Source organism: Myotis davidii, unplaced genomic scaffold, assembly GCF_000327345.1.
Source record: "Myotis davidii unplaced genomic scaffold, ASM32734v1 scaffold1251, whole genome shotgun sequence".
Taxonomy (NCBI): domain Eukaryota; kingdom Metazoa; phylum Chordata; class Mammalia; order Chiroptera; family Vespertilionidae; genus Myotis; species Myotis davidii.
In genome coordinates, this window is record NW_006283138.1 from 331,566 (window position 1) to 347,604 (window position 16,039).

A 16,039-nucleotide genomic window follows, 5' to 3' on the forward strand; every position below is an offset into this window, starting at 1 on the left:
TCCCTGCCTGAAACCTCGCCCTCCAGGAAACAGCTGGGGGAGGGTGAAGCCGTTTCCAAGACGACCCCTGCAGGACTGACTTCCTTCCGATTGGTCGCTCTTCTGGCCGTGGTTTTTATATAAGTAGATGCACAGTTCCCAGGGCAGTAAAGAAATTTACAGGTTTTTCACACTGCATTTGGAGGTTCAATACTGTAATAATTTTGAAATACTATATACACTGCACAGAGAACTCAGGGATTTGAATAAAATTGTGGAGGCTAAAGAAACAAACACACTTTTAGTATGTTTCTTGCCTACTCTTTGGGGTAAATGTGAGAATCAGGTAACGTGCACGTGCATGCCTCTGCAACCTACACAAGTGAGTGTCCCTGCGACAGAGGCCACCTCTGGGCCTGCTAGGTGCTAAGAGAATCCCACTTCTCAGACGTAAAGTAACTGTACCTATAAGAGCACCACTGGGCAGCGGGAACACCACCACCACTCAGTGGGCAATAGTGCAGCACTCACAGCAGGTGGATGTCCAGGGCAGTGATGAGAGCGCTCACCTGAGGACCATGGGGCCACTCTAACATGTCAGAAAGGCACTTTAACCTCCTGATGGTGCCCCCTTAGTAAAGCCAGCAGAAGCAGGTTTGGAGGCTCTAATTGCAGCCCATCCAGCTTGGCAGAGATCTGTCAGGACAGACAGGATGGCTGGCTGAGATCACAGTAGGTGCCACAGTTCCCAGCTGAGGTCGGGCTGCACACTGGCCACGTCCTATGGACAGTCACCTCCCACCAGGTAAGACGGATGGACTGTGGCCCAAGCAGAACCTCTCCCAGGAGGGACGTGAGGCTGACGGACTCCGTGCTCATGTGGCAAGTCTCCTGCTAAGACCCTGCATGGCTACCAGTGAGTGGAGGGCCTCCCAGGGATGGTGCAGGAACGTAGGCTTTCCCTCCCCCTTGGCTCCCAGGCCCAGGACTGACATCCAACCCCAAGGAGGCGTGGCCACAGCTTGAAAGAACTCAGAAAGGGCTAGTTTTGAAACATTCATTTGCTTTTTAAGTTGTCTTTATTTTTCTGGGAAAAGAAAAACCAAATTTAAAAATTAATTTGTGGGATATTAGAAGGCTGCCACTACTCTGAAACACTTATACTGAAAAGCAGCTTTGTGATGAACAAAAGGTGAACGGAAGGGTGAGTGTTGTAGTCTGAAGTCCTATGACCCTCTGCATCAGCGCATTTGAGCCCAGAGGCATGTCTCGACATCAGCAAACTAACACAGCACATGGCATCGTACTTACTTCAGTCCCGGGATATCCAGAAGGTTAGTCAGTCCTGTCCAGTTGATTTCTAAAAGCTGTTTAAAAGCAGGGCAAAAGATGTTATCTAAGTTATTTCCAATTACCAAATCAAACCAAATCACAGAGATTTCTTTCTTTTTAAAAAATATATTTTTATTGATTTCAGCGAAGGGAGAGGGAGAGATTGAAACATCAATGATGAGAATCATAATCGGCTGCCTCCAGCACGCCCCCATTGGGGATCGAGCCCACAACTCAGGCATATGCCCTTGACTGGAATCGAACCCAGAACCTTCAGTCCCCAGGCCAACATTCTATCCACTGAGCCAAACCAGTGAGGGCAGAGATTTGTTTCATTACACTGTTCTGCACCTTGCTTTTCACTTTGTGAACCATCAAGGCCATTGTGCCCTGTGGGTACATGGAGAGCTGCCTGTTGTTTTATTTTTTGATGTCATAGTTTTCTCCAGTAAAATCATATAATTTATACATCTACCCTCCTATGGATGGGCACTTAGGATATTCAGTGAATATATTTTTACATCATGTTCTGATTTGTGCATGCAAACTGGCATTTAAAAAGTAGACATCCAGCCCTAACTGGTTTGGTTCAGTGGATAGAGCGTCGGATTGCGGACTCAAGGGTCCCAGGTTCGATTCCCGTCAAGGGCATGTACCCTGGTTGGGGGCACATACCCAGTAGGGAGTGTGCAGGAGGCAGCTGATCGATGTTTCTCTCATCGATGTCTCTAACTCTCTATCCCTCTCCCTTCCTTTCTGTAAAAAATCAATAAAATATATTTTTTAAAAAAGTAGATGTCCTGGTCAAAGATACATATTCACTTTGTTATTTGATAGTGCCACCTAATTACCATAAAGAAAGGCTATCCCTACTTATATTCCCACCAGAAGTGTATGAAAATGTTTCTTCTTCATAACCTCAACAAAAAGAGATATTAAGAATCAATCCAGCCCTAACCAGTTTGGCTCAGTGAATAGAGTATCAGCTTGCGGACTGAAGGGTCCCAGGTTCAATTCTGCTCAAGGGCATGTACCTTGGTTGTGGGTAGGGGGTGTGCAGGAGGCAGCTGATCGATGTTTCTCTCTCATCGATGTTTCTAACTCTCTATCCCTCTCCCTTCTTCTCTGTAAAAAAAAAAATCAATAAAATATATTTTTTTAAAAAAGAATCAATCCATTTGGCCGTTAAAAAATGGTACTTTATCACTGTTTCAAATTGCATTTTCCTGATATTAGTGGAGCATGTTCCATTCATTCAACATTTGGGGGGTTTTTGCTCATTTTTCTAGTGGAATTTATCTTATAATAATTCCTACACAGTTGGCTATGATTCCATTAGGTCAGTGGTTCCCAAACTTATTTGGCCTACCGCCCCCTTTCCAGAAAAAATATTACTCAGTGCCCCCTGGAAATTAATTTTTTTAAAATTTTAATAGCAATTAAACAGAAAGATATATGTATTAATGTTTCTACCTTTTTCGTAAAATATAGTAAAGAAAGGTGTAAATTAGAGACACTGAAGTTTGAAATTATGAAACTATTTTTTGAACTCAGAATAGAAAGGTAATACAAAAAAAGTTAAAACAAATGCACCTGTGGCCATCACCGCCCCCCTGGATCGCTGCAGCGCCCACCAGGGGGTGGTAGCGCCCATTCTGGGAATCACTGCATTAGGTGGACGCGGATGGGTAAAAACTATTGATTAGAAACACAGCTTTTCCTATCAAAATGGATACTGCACTTACTAGTGTTTTATATTTGTGGGGGAAAGCTGAGTGAAATTGCATGATCTCATTACCCATATAGCTGGAGTATTGCATTCTGGCTCCAATCCCTTTGGGAAGTGGTTTTAAATAAGCATGAACTAGAGGAGTCCAGGTTCTCTTGAAAAGACCAAACTAAAAAGCAACTAGTTTTAAAAGTCCTGAAAGACTGAGATTTTTCAGCAGAAGAGACACAAGATGTAAACTTGCAAGGCTAATAGCAGTAAAGATCATGCTCCCCTCGCCCCCACCGGAGGCCCAGAAGCAAAACCACGCAAGAGGAAGCACCCTGCCCCACCCTCATCATCACCACAGACCTTTCCCACCAAGAGGACCAGGGATTTGAGGAACAGCCGTTCCAGGCCCAGGGCACCACGGAGAACCAGGAAGCTAGGAAACCCTCCTCGGCTAACAGCTGACGGCTAACGAGAGGCCCTGCCAAGGGCAGGTCACCTGGCAGGACGGTACCGAGAGATTAACTCCTCAGGCCACACAGGGCCGAACCCCATGACCCTTGTCAAAAGGATGAGATGCGCCTGTGTAAACGCTTCCGAGTTCAGAAAAACAGAACGCCAGAGGGCAGTGCAGGATTCGTGGAGGAACAGGACTCAGCGGGTTTGAGAAGAGAGGTTTGCGTGCAGACAGAAGGCCCTGTCCAAGGCCCTGAAGAGGGAGCTGACGTGCCCCTGAGCAAGGGGGAACTGGGGACAGGAGGGCCCAGAGAGGACAAAAGAGGAAGCAGTGAGTGAGGAGTGAGTGTGTAAGGGCAAGTGTGAGGGAGCGAGAATGAGTGTGAGTGCGTGTGGGATCCAGTGTGAGAGGTCTGAGAGCTGAGGCTGGAGAGTCCACACAGGGACACAGGAGGAACCCACAAGGAGGGGCAGGCAACTAAAATTAGTGCCTCGCCCCCGAGCCTGGATGACTCAGAGCTGTTTCGGGAAACTGAAGAGCCAGGGAGTCTGTTTCCAAGGGAGGAAACCGCCAAGGGCTGCTGCGGCCCTTCCTCGAGACACAGAACAAGCAGTGAGCGGCCACGCTTCACCTGCAACAGGACGGCCATGTGCGAGCTTCATGAACAGACACGCCGGCCCTCTGCTCTCCCATCTCCTGAACCTATGGACGCAGTTCGACAATAGCAACTGTTTATTTCAGCACTTACTGTACACCAGGCGTCCTACGTGAATTATTTCTGCGGTACAGACTATGAATCACCTGGGAAGTCCCTTAAAAATACAGACTGTGGCTCCCGCCCTTCTCCTGTGTTTCTGAATTAGTGGGTTTTGGCTAGTGGTAAAGGTCAAGAATATTTTCCTTATGTTTTAAAGCTCCCAGGACTTGCAGCTTCCATCTGGGATACAGAAAACCAGAAAGAGCATCACTCTTCAATGTACAGGAGCTGAGGTGGCAGGTGCCAGCCAGCCTGAAACCCTTCCTCACAGGCAGCTTGAGGTGAACTATTCCAGTTAGATCTTAACTGCTAAAGGCAAAGTGTGGGTAAGACAGTGTAACCCTCTGAGACCCAGACACAGGGCATGTGCCAGCACTCGGAGCGACAGAGTGTGCTGGCTGCAGAGCTGGGGGCCCGGGTGACACTCGCTGCAGGGGTAAGGCGGGGCGGGAGCAGCCGCTGCTGGAAAGACAGCACCCACTTTCCACTGTAAGAAGCAGAAGCCACAGGGGAGGGACACAGGTAATAATGTTTTTGATAGAATTTTGATTTCACTTTTTATGTGTACCCATCTTTATTGAGATCTACTTCACATACCATCAGGTGTACCCATTTGAAGTGTACAATTCAGTAGTTTTTAGTACATTTACAGAATTGTGCAACCATCATGACAATCAATTTTGCCCGCCAGAGGTCCCGTGTTGCTGGACCAACATGTGCAAACCCACCTGCACATGCCCCCCCACAGACACGGCATGAGGAGGGAAGAGTCGCTGAGAGACACCAGCCTGAGAGCCAACACAGGCAGGACAATGTGGAGCTCCCACCCGCCACTGGATGGGGCCAGACTGTCCACATCGTGAGAGCTGTCAGCACCACAGACCGAGACGCTCAGGCCCTGGCAGACCCACACCGCCAATGCTCCCAGGACCTAGTGTGTGTGTGTGTGGTGGGGGGGGGGTAGGACCCTCTTGGCCTGGGGATTCCCGTGGCTCTGCCTGGCCTGCCCTCCACCTCACTGCTGCCTCCTCCCCAGGGTTGTAGGGTTGGCTTCCAATTGCCACCTTCCCACTCCCATCGGTCTAGGGCCCGTGTCTGACCTGCTCAGCAGAGAAGCCCCTCTCCCTGTTCTTTCTACTCTAGCTCATATGGCAGGAGGATGAGGGGGAGGAGGGCGCTGGGAACGAACTGAGGGCGCTGGCAGCCATGACTGTGGCATGTGGACTGGAGACCAGAGGCCGCTGGCCTCAGCGGGAGAGGGCAGAGCGAAGGTGGAACATGGGTGGGGAGACGTCATACGGCTCCCTCACCTGCAGCCCCTGCAGAGCTCCCTGAGACCCAGTATAGGCTACCTTGTGAAATAAAGCCCCTCTTTTGCTTAAGGCACCTCAACTGCTGGAGTCCCAGCTAATGGGACTCAACTTCTTCTCCAGCTCACTCTGAAAGAATGATGTCCCTTTCATCTTGCAGATGAAGAAAGGAGCCTCTGGTTCAAACACGGGAGGCCCACCCTCTGCTGGCTGGGAGCCCCCTGAGGGTCAACACACTCCGAGCACACGAACCGTCTCCTGGACACGTTCCGGACTCACTCTAGTCTGATCAGTCCTCCTGAGACAGGGCCACAGACCTGAGGATTCTAACACCCTGCGAGCGTGCCGGGGCCATGCCAACAACGGTCCTGATGGCAGGAGGGAGAGGCCACCAGGTCCACGGATCCGCGAAGGGGTAGACACTGGCTTGTTCTGGCTCCTACCAGAACCTTCACCCAAGCGCGTGTGCTTACCAGTACTTGATCTCTGATGTCAGGACCCCACCAGAATGCTAAACCTACATGTAGGAATGTGTGTAATTTCTTAAAAATCCAAGAACTTCTATGTGCCAGGCACTGTATTACATGTTGTACATCCACTGACATTCATTTAATCTTCACATGTAACCCTGTGACAAGTATTACTGTAATCCCCTGTTACAAATGGGGAAACTGAGGCTTAGAGGAATGAAGTCAGTTGTTCAAAGCACACAGTGGGAAAAGAAAGAACCAGGAGAGGAAAACCAGGTTGAATTAAGGCCGCGCTGGCTGCACCATAAGACAGCTGTGCTCCACAGCTCCGCACCTCATGGTTTTGTTTGGTTTTCGGGAACAAGCAACACATTATCCAAACTAGTCCAAAGAAACCAACAAGCAGGAAGACGTGCAAAGGCGTCGTAAGGTTCTCTGACACTGCGAGTCTAAATCATCTCGATAATCAGAAACCCAAATCTCTCCGGCTGGACTGCCCCTGGTGAGAAGAATTACTTGGCAGCAGGCAGTGAATTCTGTTGCTGGCCTGGGCCATTTTCCAGCTGAAAGTAACTGAAAATACACTCCCTCTCTCCAAAGCATGTGTGGTGACTTTACTCACCATATAAGGAAACTAGAGGCCCTGTGCACGAAATTCATGCAGGGGGTGTGTGTCCCTCAGCACGGCCTGCACCCTCTCGCAATACGGGACCCCTTCGGGATTGGGCCTAAACCAGCAGTTAGACATCCCTCTCCCAATCCAGGACCGCTGGCTGCCTGATTACCCCTAACCACTGGCCCTGCCTGCCTGGTCACCCCTAACCACTTGTGCCTCAACCCCCGCCACTGTGGCTTTGTCCGGAAGGACATCCGGAAGATGTCTGGAAGACATCTGGTCTATCGGTCTAATTAGCATATTGCCCCTTTATTAGTATACAATATACAAGTATTACATGTCCTAACCTCTTGCCTGCCTGCCTGATCGCCCCTAACTGCTTGCCTGCCTGATCTCCCCTAACCACTCTGCCTGCCTGCCTGACTGCCCCTAACTGCTCACCTGCCTGCCTGATTGCCCTTAACTGCTCATCTGCCTGCCTGATTGCTCCTAACCATCTCTGCCTCAGCCCCCGCTATGGTGGCTTCGTCCAGGACATCCAGAAGGTTGTTCGGCTGTCTGGTCTATTATGCTTTTATTATTATAAATGAGTAACTTGACTTTTCACAGCCTCTTCCTTCTCTCAGCATTAGAATTTCGCTTGGAAGTTAATACTATGATGTTATTTTTAAGGTAAATACACCTAGAATATCCACACTAAGGAAGAGTATTACTAAGTTTTGAGGGAGATTTAAAGATTTGGATTCTGAAATTAAAAAAAAAGGGAGCCCGTCATTAAATTGTTAAAAATTCCTTGAAAATTAAAAATACTCAGCAATTTGCTAAAGATTAGGTGTTTTATTTTATACTTATTAATGAAAGTTTCTTAAATACACTGGCTTTTATACAATTTGTATGCGAAAAAAGCATGGATATAAAATCTTTTATGGATTTCATTTCTCAAAATTTTAATAAGTTAAAATTTAACACAAAAGTTCCTTAGTAGCTTTTGAATTTCACCATGTTCTGTGTATATTCCCCCTAATCTGAGGAGGCTACATTCCAAGACCCCCAGTGGATGCCTAAAAGTATGACTACCACTGACCCCTGTATATACACTATGTTTTCTCGGCCGGGTGGCTCAGCTGGTTGGTGCATTGTACCGTGCGCCGAAAGGTTGCCAGTTCTGAACCCTGTATATACTATGTTTTCTTCCTGTATGTAAATACAGGTTGCAGGTTCTATTTCTGGTAAGGGCACGTACCTGGACTGTGGGCTCAATTCCCAGTCGAGGAGGCAACAAATCAATGTTTCTCTCTCACATCAATTTTTTTTCTCTCTCTCCCTTCCTCTAAGAATGCCTTCAGGTGATGATTAAAAAATACATACCTATGATACAGTTTAATTTATAAATTAGGCACAGTAAGAGGTTAACAACAATAATTACTTGAATACAGGCATTATGACAGCTGATCTGATCACTGAGACGGTTACCAGGCGACTGACGGGTGGGGAGCTGTGCAGCCTGGAGACCTGGACAAAAGATGACTCATGTCCCAGGTGGGACGAAGCAGGCCAGCATGAGATTTTATCACGCTGCTCAGAATGGCATGCAATTTAAAACTTATGACTTGTTTATTTCTGGAATTTTCCATTTAATTATTTTCAGACCAAGGTGGACCACAGGTAATTGAAACCACAGAGAGTAAATCTGTGGATAAGGGGGGACTATAGTCATTACAATACATTCAAAATAAGCCCATTATTTAAGCAATAGAAGGCAAGTGAGAATAATAATGTTAGTGGAAATAGAAAGTGAAGATACTTAATTCTTCTTGTGTTTTTATACAAAAAAAGTACCACTTATAATTTGTCTAGATAAACCCAACAACAATTTGTATTAAGTTATTTGCATCAAATTATACAATAAAGATTCCCATTTTAAACAATACATGATAGCAATGGTGCCTGCGAAAGAGCTCATCTAAGGTAACAGAACGGCATTTGTGAAGAGCTATTTGAGAAACAGATCAATTCATCCATCAGATGCTTACTGAGCTGTGTGGAGACAGACATGGCTGTGCCTTCCAACACTTCACAAGCAGTGCACTACCTGCACAGGACTGTGTGGGCGTGAGGAGGACACTGACCACCTCTGTACTAGAAAGGGACAGCCCAGGGCAGAGGGCAGCGTTCTGGAGAAGGACAGGTGAGGGAGGTGGTGAGGGGTGAAGGGGTTGTACTCTCCCCCATTACAGTGCTTCTGTGGTTGGGACGTGGATCCTCATGGGGCAGTGCCAGGAAAGGAGGACAGAGACCCCCACCTAGACCACAATAACTGTCTGCCGAGACACTACTCTCTATGGTCAGTTTGCACCTTGGGAAGAAGCCCTAGTGGTGAGCAAAGCCTACTGAGGACAGAGCTAAGTCGAATGCCTTTCGGAGGCTGTGGACCCATGTGGAGGAGCCATGTAGGTGAGGAGTCACCAGGAGAGGGAGGATGCACACTGAAGGGGAGGAGCCTCCATTAGGGGAGGAGCTTCTGTGACGGGAAGAAGCCTCAGTGAAGGGGAAGAGCCTCAGTGAAAGGAGGAGCCTCAGTGAAGGGGAGGAGCCTCAGTGAAAGGAGGAGCCTCAGTGAAGGGGAGGAGCCTCTGTGAGGGGAGGAGACTCTGTGAGGGGAGGAGCCTCAGTGAAAGGAGGAGCCTCAGTAAGGGGAGGAGCCTCAGTGAAAGGAGGAGTCTCAGTGAAGGGGAGGAGCTTCCAGGAGGGGAGGAGCCTCAGTGAAAGGAGGAGCCTCAGTTAAAGGAGGAGCTTCAGTGAAGGGGAGGAGACTCAGTGAAGGGAGGAGCCCCATGAGGAGGAGGAGGAGCTGAGGTGAGGAGGAACCTAGATAGGAATGATATTTTTGTTGTCTTATTTTTGTGGCTAATAATAGGTATTAACTACTTATAACAAAAAAATGGATTAAGATACAAATCTAACCATGTGAAGTGATAACATTTATTATGGTTTATCCAAGTGTTAGAATATAATTCAGTAAAAAGAATCTTTATGCCTGAAGCTGGTTTGGCTCAGTGGATAGAGCACTGGCCTGCAGATTGAAGGATCCCGGGTTCAATTCTGGTCAAGGGCACATGCCTGGGTTGCAGGCTTGGTCCCCAGTGGGGGATGTACAGGAGGCAGCCGATCAATGCTTCTCTCTCATCATTGATGTTTCCAACTCTCTCTCCCTCTCTCCTCCTCTCTGAAATCAATACTAAATCAAAAAATATATTAAAAATAAAACAAAACACCTGAGACAATTCTTATAAAAAAAAAAGTAGACTCTATGACTTGAACCCCTCATGCACTAACTGCAGTTCATAAGCAAGCTCTGGGCCAGGCAGTGCCAAGCGTGACGGCAGCTCTGCCTGTGGCAGCAGAGAGGACGGTGAGAGCAGCCCGTCAGCAGGCTGGGCTGGGCGCAGGCTCCCGGACTTACTGGTTTGGGGTCTGGGAAAGATTAGACTTAATTCCTGGTCCGAAATGGAAACTATGTGGTATTCACCATAGAGAATAAGGCGTCAATGAGCAAACACTTACAAACCATACTCACTGACAATGTTAATCACAAACCCACACTAAAAAAAACAGTCTATTATTTTCAAATTTTTGTAACAAACATATTCTTTTTATAGTCAGGAAAAGAAGTTGTCTATGGGAAGAGACGAAACCTCCACTAGGGCATAAAGTAGTAGGAACTGACAGGACTCACGCATCAGAGGGAAGAAGTGAGCTAAGGAGAGGACTGCTCCTTCACTGTGTATATCTCCAATATGGTCATGTGCTTGTCAGTGAGAAGGAAGACAGACACAAAATAAACATCAACTTACTGGCTTCCTCAGGAAGAAGATAGACAAGGCTCCCACTAAGGGCATGTCTCCAATCAGCGGTTCCAGGATCACTCGCATTGTGCCATGAATCTAAGTGCAAACGGAAACCAAGACATGTAACAGCCAGTCACTGATGCAGGATGGAGACGCAGGTGGCCCAATGCTGCACCAGGTAGGACCTGCAGAAAAATACTTAACTTCAAAGAAATTCTCGGTTAGTAAAAGCTTCGCCACTTTCTATTCAAAGAGAGCATGGAAAATTTTAGAGGACTGAAATAAAAAAAACCTTACCTGTATACTTTGCACACCGGCTCTACAAAAATATCGCTTGATCTCCAAATCAATCTCACAATTTCCTACAAAACTAGCAAAGAAAAAGTTCTGTATTACATTCTCCTCATCACCACAGACCTGCAAGGCATATAATCTGACTAAAATAATAAACAGTACAGTGATCAGCACAGGCTGCAGGCACAGCTGCCCTGTGGCGGGCCGCTTCCCTGCCAGGCAGCAGACACACCTCCTGCGAGGCCTCCTGCAGACCAAGGGTTTGCTACAAATACCCCTTCCAACGTGCAGGCCAGAGCAGCACCTTGATGAAATGTAGTTTTCATTTGCTTTATAAACACCTATGTTTGTTTAAAACAATAAAGTAAAGATTATCTGCTCCCCAGTCCCGAGAGAACTAACAGAGCCCATGGACTTTGACGTGAAGATAAGAAACGTAGCCCTAGCCGGTTTGGCTCAGTGGACAGAGCGTCGGCCTGCAGACCAAAGGGTCCCGGGTTCAATTCCAGTCAAGGGCATGTACCTTGGTTGCAGGCTCCTCCCCAGCCTGGACCTTAGTTGGGGCTCGTGCAGGAGGCAACCAATTGATGTGTTTCTCTAAACACATCAATGTTTCTCCCTGTCTTTCCCTCTCCATTCCACTCTCCCTAAAAAATCAATGGAAAATATCCTCGGGTGAGGATAAAAAGATTAGAAACGTATAAAACCGTATCTGTTTAAGGCATAATTTTTCTCACTGATTAAGACATTTCAGCCTGGACAGCTTGGCTCACTGGTTAAGTGTTGACCTATGAACCTCCAGATCATGGGTTCGATTTCTGGTCAGAGCACATGTCCAGGTTGCAGGCTGGATCCCCAGTGAGGGGCATGCAGGAGGCAGCCAATCAATGTTTCTCTCTCATCATTGATGTATCTATCTCTCTTTTTCTCTCCCTTCCTCTCTGAAATAAAAAAAATACTTAAAAAAAAAAGACATTTCAATCATTAATATGAAGAACATGAGTGAGTGTGATGTGGAATGTAAGACTTGCATCTGTGTTTTTTGTTGTTGCTGTGTTTTCTTAGTCCTCACCTGAGGCTATTTTTCCCACTGGCTTTTAAAGAGAGTGGAAGGGAGGGAGAGAGAGAAACATGGATGTGAAAAAGACAAATTGATTGGTTGCCTCCCACACATGCCCTGACCAGGGCTGGGGATCAAATCTGCAACCCAGGTACATGCCCTTGACTGGGAATCGAACCTGTGACCCTTCCAGCGCAGGCCAATGCTTTAACCACGGAACACACTGTCCAGGGCTTGCATTTGTTTTTAAAACAACCATGAAATGGCAGCTACCTTTTGGGTGGAATCTGTATGAATTGACCCCCAACCCTGGGCTCCAGATGCAGGAGGTCTCGCCCTGCCTGAGAGCGTCTGCCGGAGGCCCGCTGAGCAGTGCACAGTGTCTAAGCGCCTGAGCACAACATCTGGGTCTTCATCAAGATTTCAGTCAAACCCACCGACATCAGGTATATCCACCTACGGGAATAGCTACGTGACACTGTACGCCATTAACTAGGACACAATTAGGACACAAATGAAAACTTACCTAATCTGAAGGTCCAAAATAATTTGTCTTTTGTCCACATTTTCAGTGTATGCCTTGACACCATTGATCCTGAGGGGCTGGAGCGAGAAGTGGCTTATTTTCAATGCAGGGACGGTAAAAACACAAACAACACAACAACCAAATGGCAAAACAACCAGGAGGCACCGAGATGAGGAGACACACTCTGGCACAGGCTACGGGAATCACAACTCTGCCCTCGTGGTGTACCAAATCGGCTCGCTATCAGCGAGTTATTTCACCTGTTCCTCAAATGCGGACAAGGTTACCGTGAAACCACAGATACGAGGAATGTGGTCGCAGGTTCGAATACCTGTCCAGACCACGTACCTGGATTGTGGGTTCACTCCCCGCCCCTGTCGGGGCGAGTTCAGGAGTTCTATATGTGTCTCTCTCATATAGAAGTTTCTCACCAGCCCCCCTCCACTGTCTCTGAAAAACAATGGAAAAAATATCCTCAGGTGAGGATTAACAAAACAAAAGAATGTATATACCTCAATTCAATAATACTTTTTGCTTAAGAACATGCTGTCATTGGTGCCGATGGACTTGCTTGACTTAGGGTTGACACAAACCTTCAATTTGTAAAAAAACTCACACTATCTGCAAAGTGCAATACAGCAAAGAGCAATATAGTGTTATTATTCCAGTAACAACACCTATCTATCCCTTCACCTGTGTGACTAAGGTGATGCCTACAAGTCTGGCACTGGAGTCTTTACTTGTTTTAAACAACTTGAGGGCAAATACCTCATGCCTGTTGTCAACTTCTGAACCTTCAGTGTGAGTTCACATGTCAAACTCCTTTCCAACAGAACGGATTGTTGAAAACTGTGCAAAGGTAATTCTGACAGAAGAGTGTGGGGAGAAAGACACGCTGGAACTAAAGGAAGTCCCCCCAGGGAACCTGAACTGGCCAAAAGGCCTCCTTGGACAGGTGAGGGCAGGTGAGGACCCCTGACAGACCAGGCGAGGTCACCACATCAGAGGCAGAACCTGGAGTAGCTGCACACCCGCCCCGACCCTCCAGGGAAATGACAGGGAGTAGTTTAACGTGCCTTTGTAGCTTCCACAGCAATCTGGCTGTGCACACGTAAGGGTACTTAAGAAGAAACAAACCTGCTGACCCACGTCGACTCTCGTGAAACTAAAGGTGCTAAGGTGGGTGTTTGCTCCCCGCACAGCTGGCTCTATGGTTTCTCGAAACAACTTCTCTATAAATTGGCAAATGAAAGGCCACATATGTTTTACAGTCTGAAAGGAAAAAGAACTCATGTAAGACAAGACATTTTAATAAACATTGCACTTAAGTCATGGTAAAAATTATGCCCCTTCAGCTTATCAGAATTTCTAAAAATTAAAGGGAGGGCCTTTTTATTATGCAAAAATCAATAAAATTTTAAATTTTAAAATGTTTCACAACAATAAACTACTAATTAACCATATATTGCAGGAATTAGTTATTCTCAGCACATTTAATGATTGCTAAAAAAAATCAGAAAATCCTGTGGTTTCAACTCATTGCTAAATAAACTGCTAAAACTGTAGAGACTTTAATAAACATGAATGAGTTTTCCTCAGTGATGGACTACCTTCCCACGCCACAAGGTGATCCCTGCCTGCACAGCTCTGAGGATATTACGTAAAGTGTGAGGGGTGCCCTAGCCGGCGTGGCTCAGTAGATAGAGCGTTGACCTGTGGACCACAGGGTCTCGGGTTCAATGCTGGTTGGGGGCACATGACTGGGTTGCAGCTCAGTCCAACCTGCAGGAGGCAGCCAATCAATAGTTCCCTCTCATCACTGATGTTTCTATCTCTCTCTTCCTCTCCCTTCCTCTCTAAAATAAATAAAAATATATTTTAAAAAAATGTGAGGGGACAGAGATTGACTACAAACTAGACTGACCTAAAAACAGAAGCTTTATAAAAAAATGAGATAATTATCTATTACTAGAATTCTTGGGAGTTATTCATTCTTCATAATAATGTTTCCAACATTTTTGTGTACGACTATCATAAAATAGACCTGAGCAGTGGATGGACGATGGGGAAAGAAGACAGAAGACCAAGATGTGACTATGAATAGCTTATTACTTTTCTCACGTCTAAGACGGTTTTCACTGTTTAGAAAAGGAAAGTAACGTCCCATTTATTACTGAGCTCTTTTGGGAGCAGAAGCCAAATCCAAAGGAGTTCACACAGTGTCACTCTCCCAGCTCCCAAATATGGAGGGTGCGTCCCACCCCAGCCCCACTGAGCGGGAATGGACGCTGCTCTTACCTTATTTAGCCATTCTGCTCTTTCCGTGTCTGGGAAGTGAACCTAAGAGGGAAGCACAGGGATTTGACTGACTGTCACGCAGGCGGATGTTCTCACTGCAGGCTGCCGTTTACATAAGGCCTCTTTAAACACCCTGCCCTGACGCCTGGAAAATGGCCTAGGAGGACACTGGCCGCGGGGCACTCTGATTTATATTCTAAGAACAGCCTGAAGCAGAAGCGTGGCATGTCAGCAAATGCCCCAGGCCCTCCCCACAGCCTTGCTGTCCAGAGGAATGTGCGTGGGTACCTGGACCATCCCAACAAGCATTTCAAATGGAGCCCTTTCTACAGGATCGCTTTCCCATGGGGCTCAGCACTGTCCCGTGTTCCAGAGACCTAGATCAAAGCCTTCAAAACCCCACCTTCCCTCTGCCTTCCTTTGGTCCACCCCAGCCACAGGCATGCTGCTGTTGCTCACGTCTCACTCCCTTTGGTCCCAGGCTGGGAAGGGGAATCGGGGGCGGGTGGCGGTGGATGTGGCCCCTTTGGTTGCGGGGGGGGGAGGCAGCGGGCGGCTCCCTCCTCAGGGCCGGTGGCCAACCTCTCACACCCCATCCCTCCCCTTGGGAAGCAGGCCCAGATCCGCCTAGCCCTGATTGGCCGATTGCCAGCCAGGCCTAGGGACCACAACCGTGCACAAATTCGTGCACCGGGCCCCTAGTATTACTATAATTACTGTGTGGGCGCTACTGTAAAAGTCAACCCAAGTCTACAACCTCAGCACAGTGTCGGGGTAGTTTGTGGTGCTGTCACTGCACACTAAACACTATCACAGGGAGACACTGTTTGACCACCTCTGCCACAGGTACAGAGAACAGGGCCTCTGGACAAGAGGGCCCAAAGGGCAGTCCGTGACATCAGTTCCAGAAAACATAAACTACTACTCTACTTCGTAAAGAAATATCCTAAATGTCAAGAGTCCTTTGATAGAATTACAGAAAGATGAGTTTAATCTGCCATGAAAGCCTTCCTTTTACCTGTTTTCAGATCCTTTTCTTCTCCAAAAATCCTATCCTATATAATAAAGAGCTAATATGCAAATGGTTATCATGCCCTCACGCCATCATGGCTCAGACACTCAACACTGAAGAGAGAGGAATGGGGACCCACCACCTGTGGCCAGGAGAGGGACAATCCGCCCGCCCTGTGGTCCCAGGTGCCAGCGGCTGCGTCTGCACCTACGGCCGGGAGAGGGACAAGCCGCCCGCCCTGTGGTCCCGGGCGCCAGTGGCTGCGCCTGTGCCTGCGTCCCAGGAGAGAGACAAGCTGCACACCCCATAGTCCTGGGAGCCAGCGGTTGGGCCTGCGCCTGTGGCCCGGGAGCGGGACACGCC

General features: G+C 47.5%; 1 protein-coding gene across 2 annotated transcripts in view; it reads right to left on the minus strand.

The window, feature by feature from the left end:
* ESYT2 (extended synaptotagmin like protein 2) overlaps positions 1-14,745 on the minus strand; it is a 48,745-nt gene extending 34,000 nt beyond the window's left edge. For both annotated transcript variants that reach the window (XM_015562822.1, XM_015562826.1), the window contains exons 1-6: positions 14,665-14,745; positions 13,504-13,638; positions 12,367-12,443; positions 10,784-10,856; positions 10,493-10,582; positions 1,291-1,346 (exon numbers count right to left, since the gene is read on the minus strand). In XM_015562822.1, the coding sequence (XP_015418308.1) occupies positions 1,291-1,346; positions 10,493-10,582; positions 10,784-10,856; positions 12,367-12,443; positions 13,504-13,626 (419 nt within the window). In that variant the 5' untranslated portion in view covers positions 13,627-13,638; positions 14,665-14,745. The remainder of the gene's footprint in view (positions 1-1,290; positions 1,347-10,492; positions 10,583-10,783; positions 10,857-12,366; positions 12,444-13,503; positions 13,639-14,664) is intronic.
* Between the last annotated feature and the right edge of the window lie 1,294 nt (positions 14,746-16,039).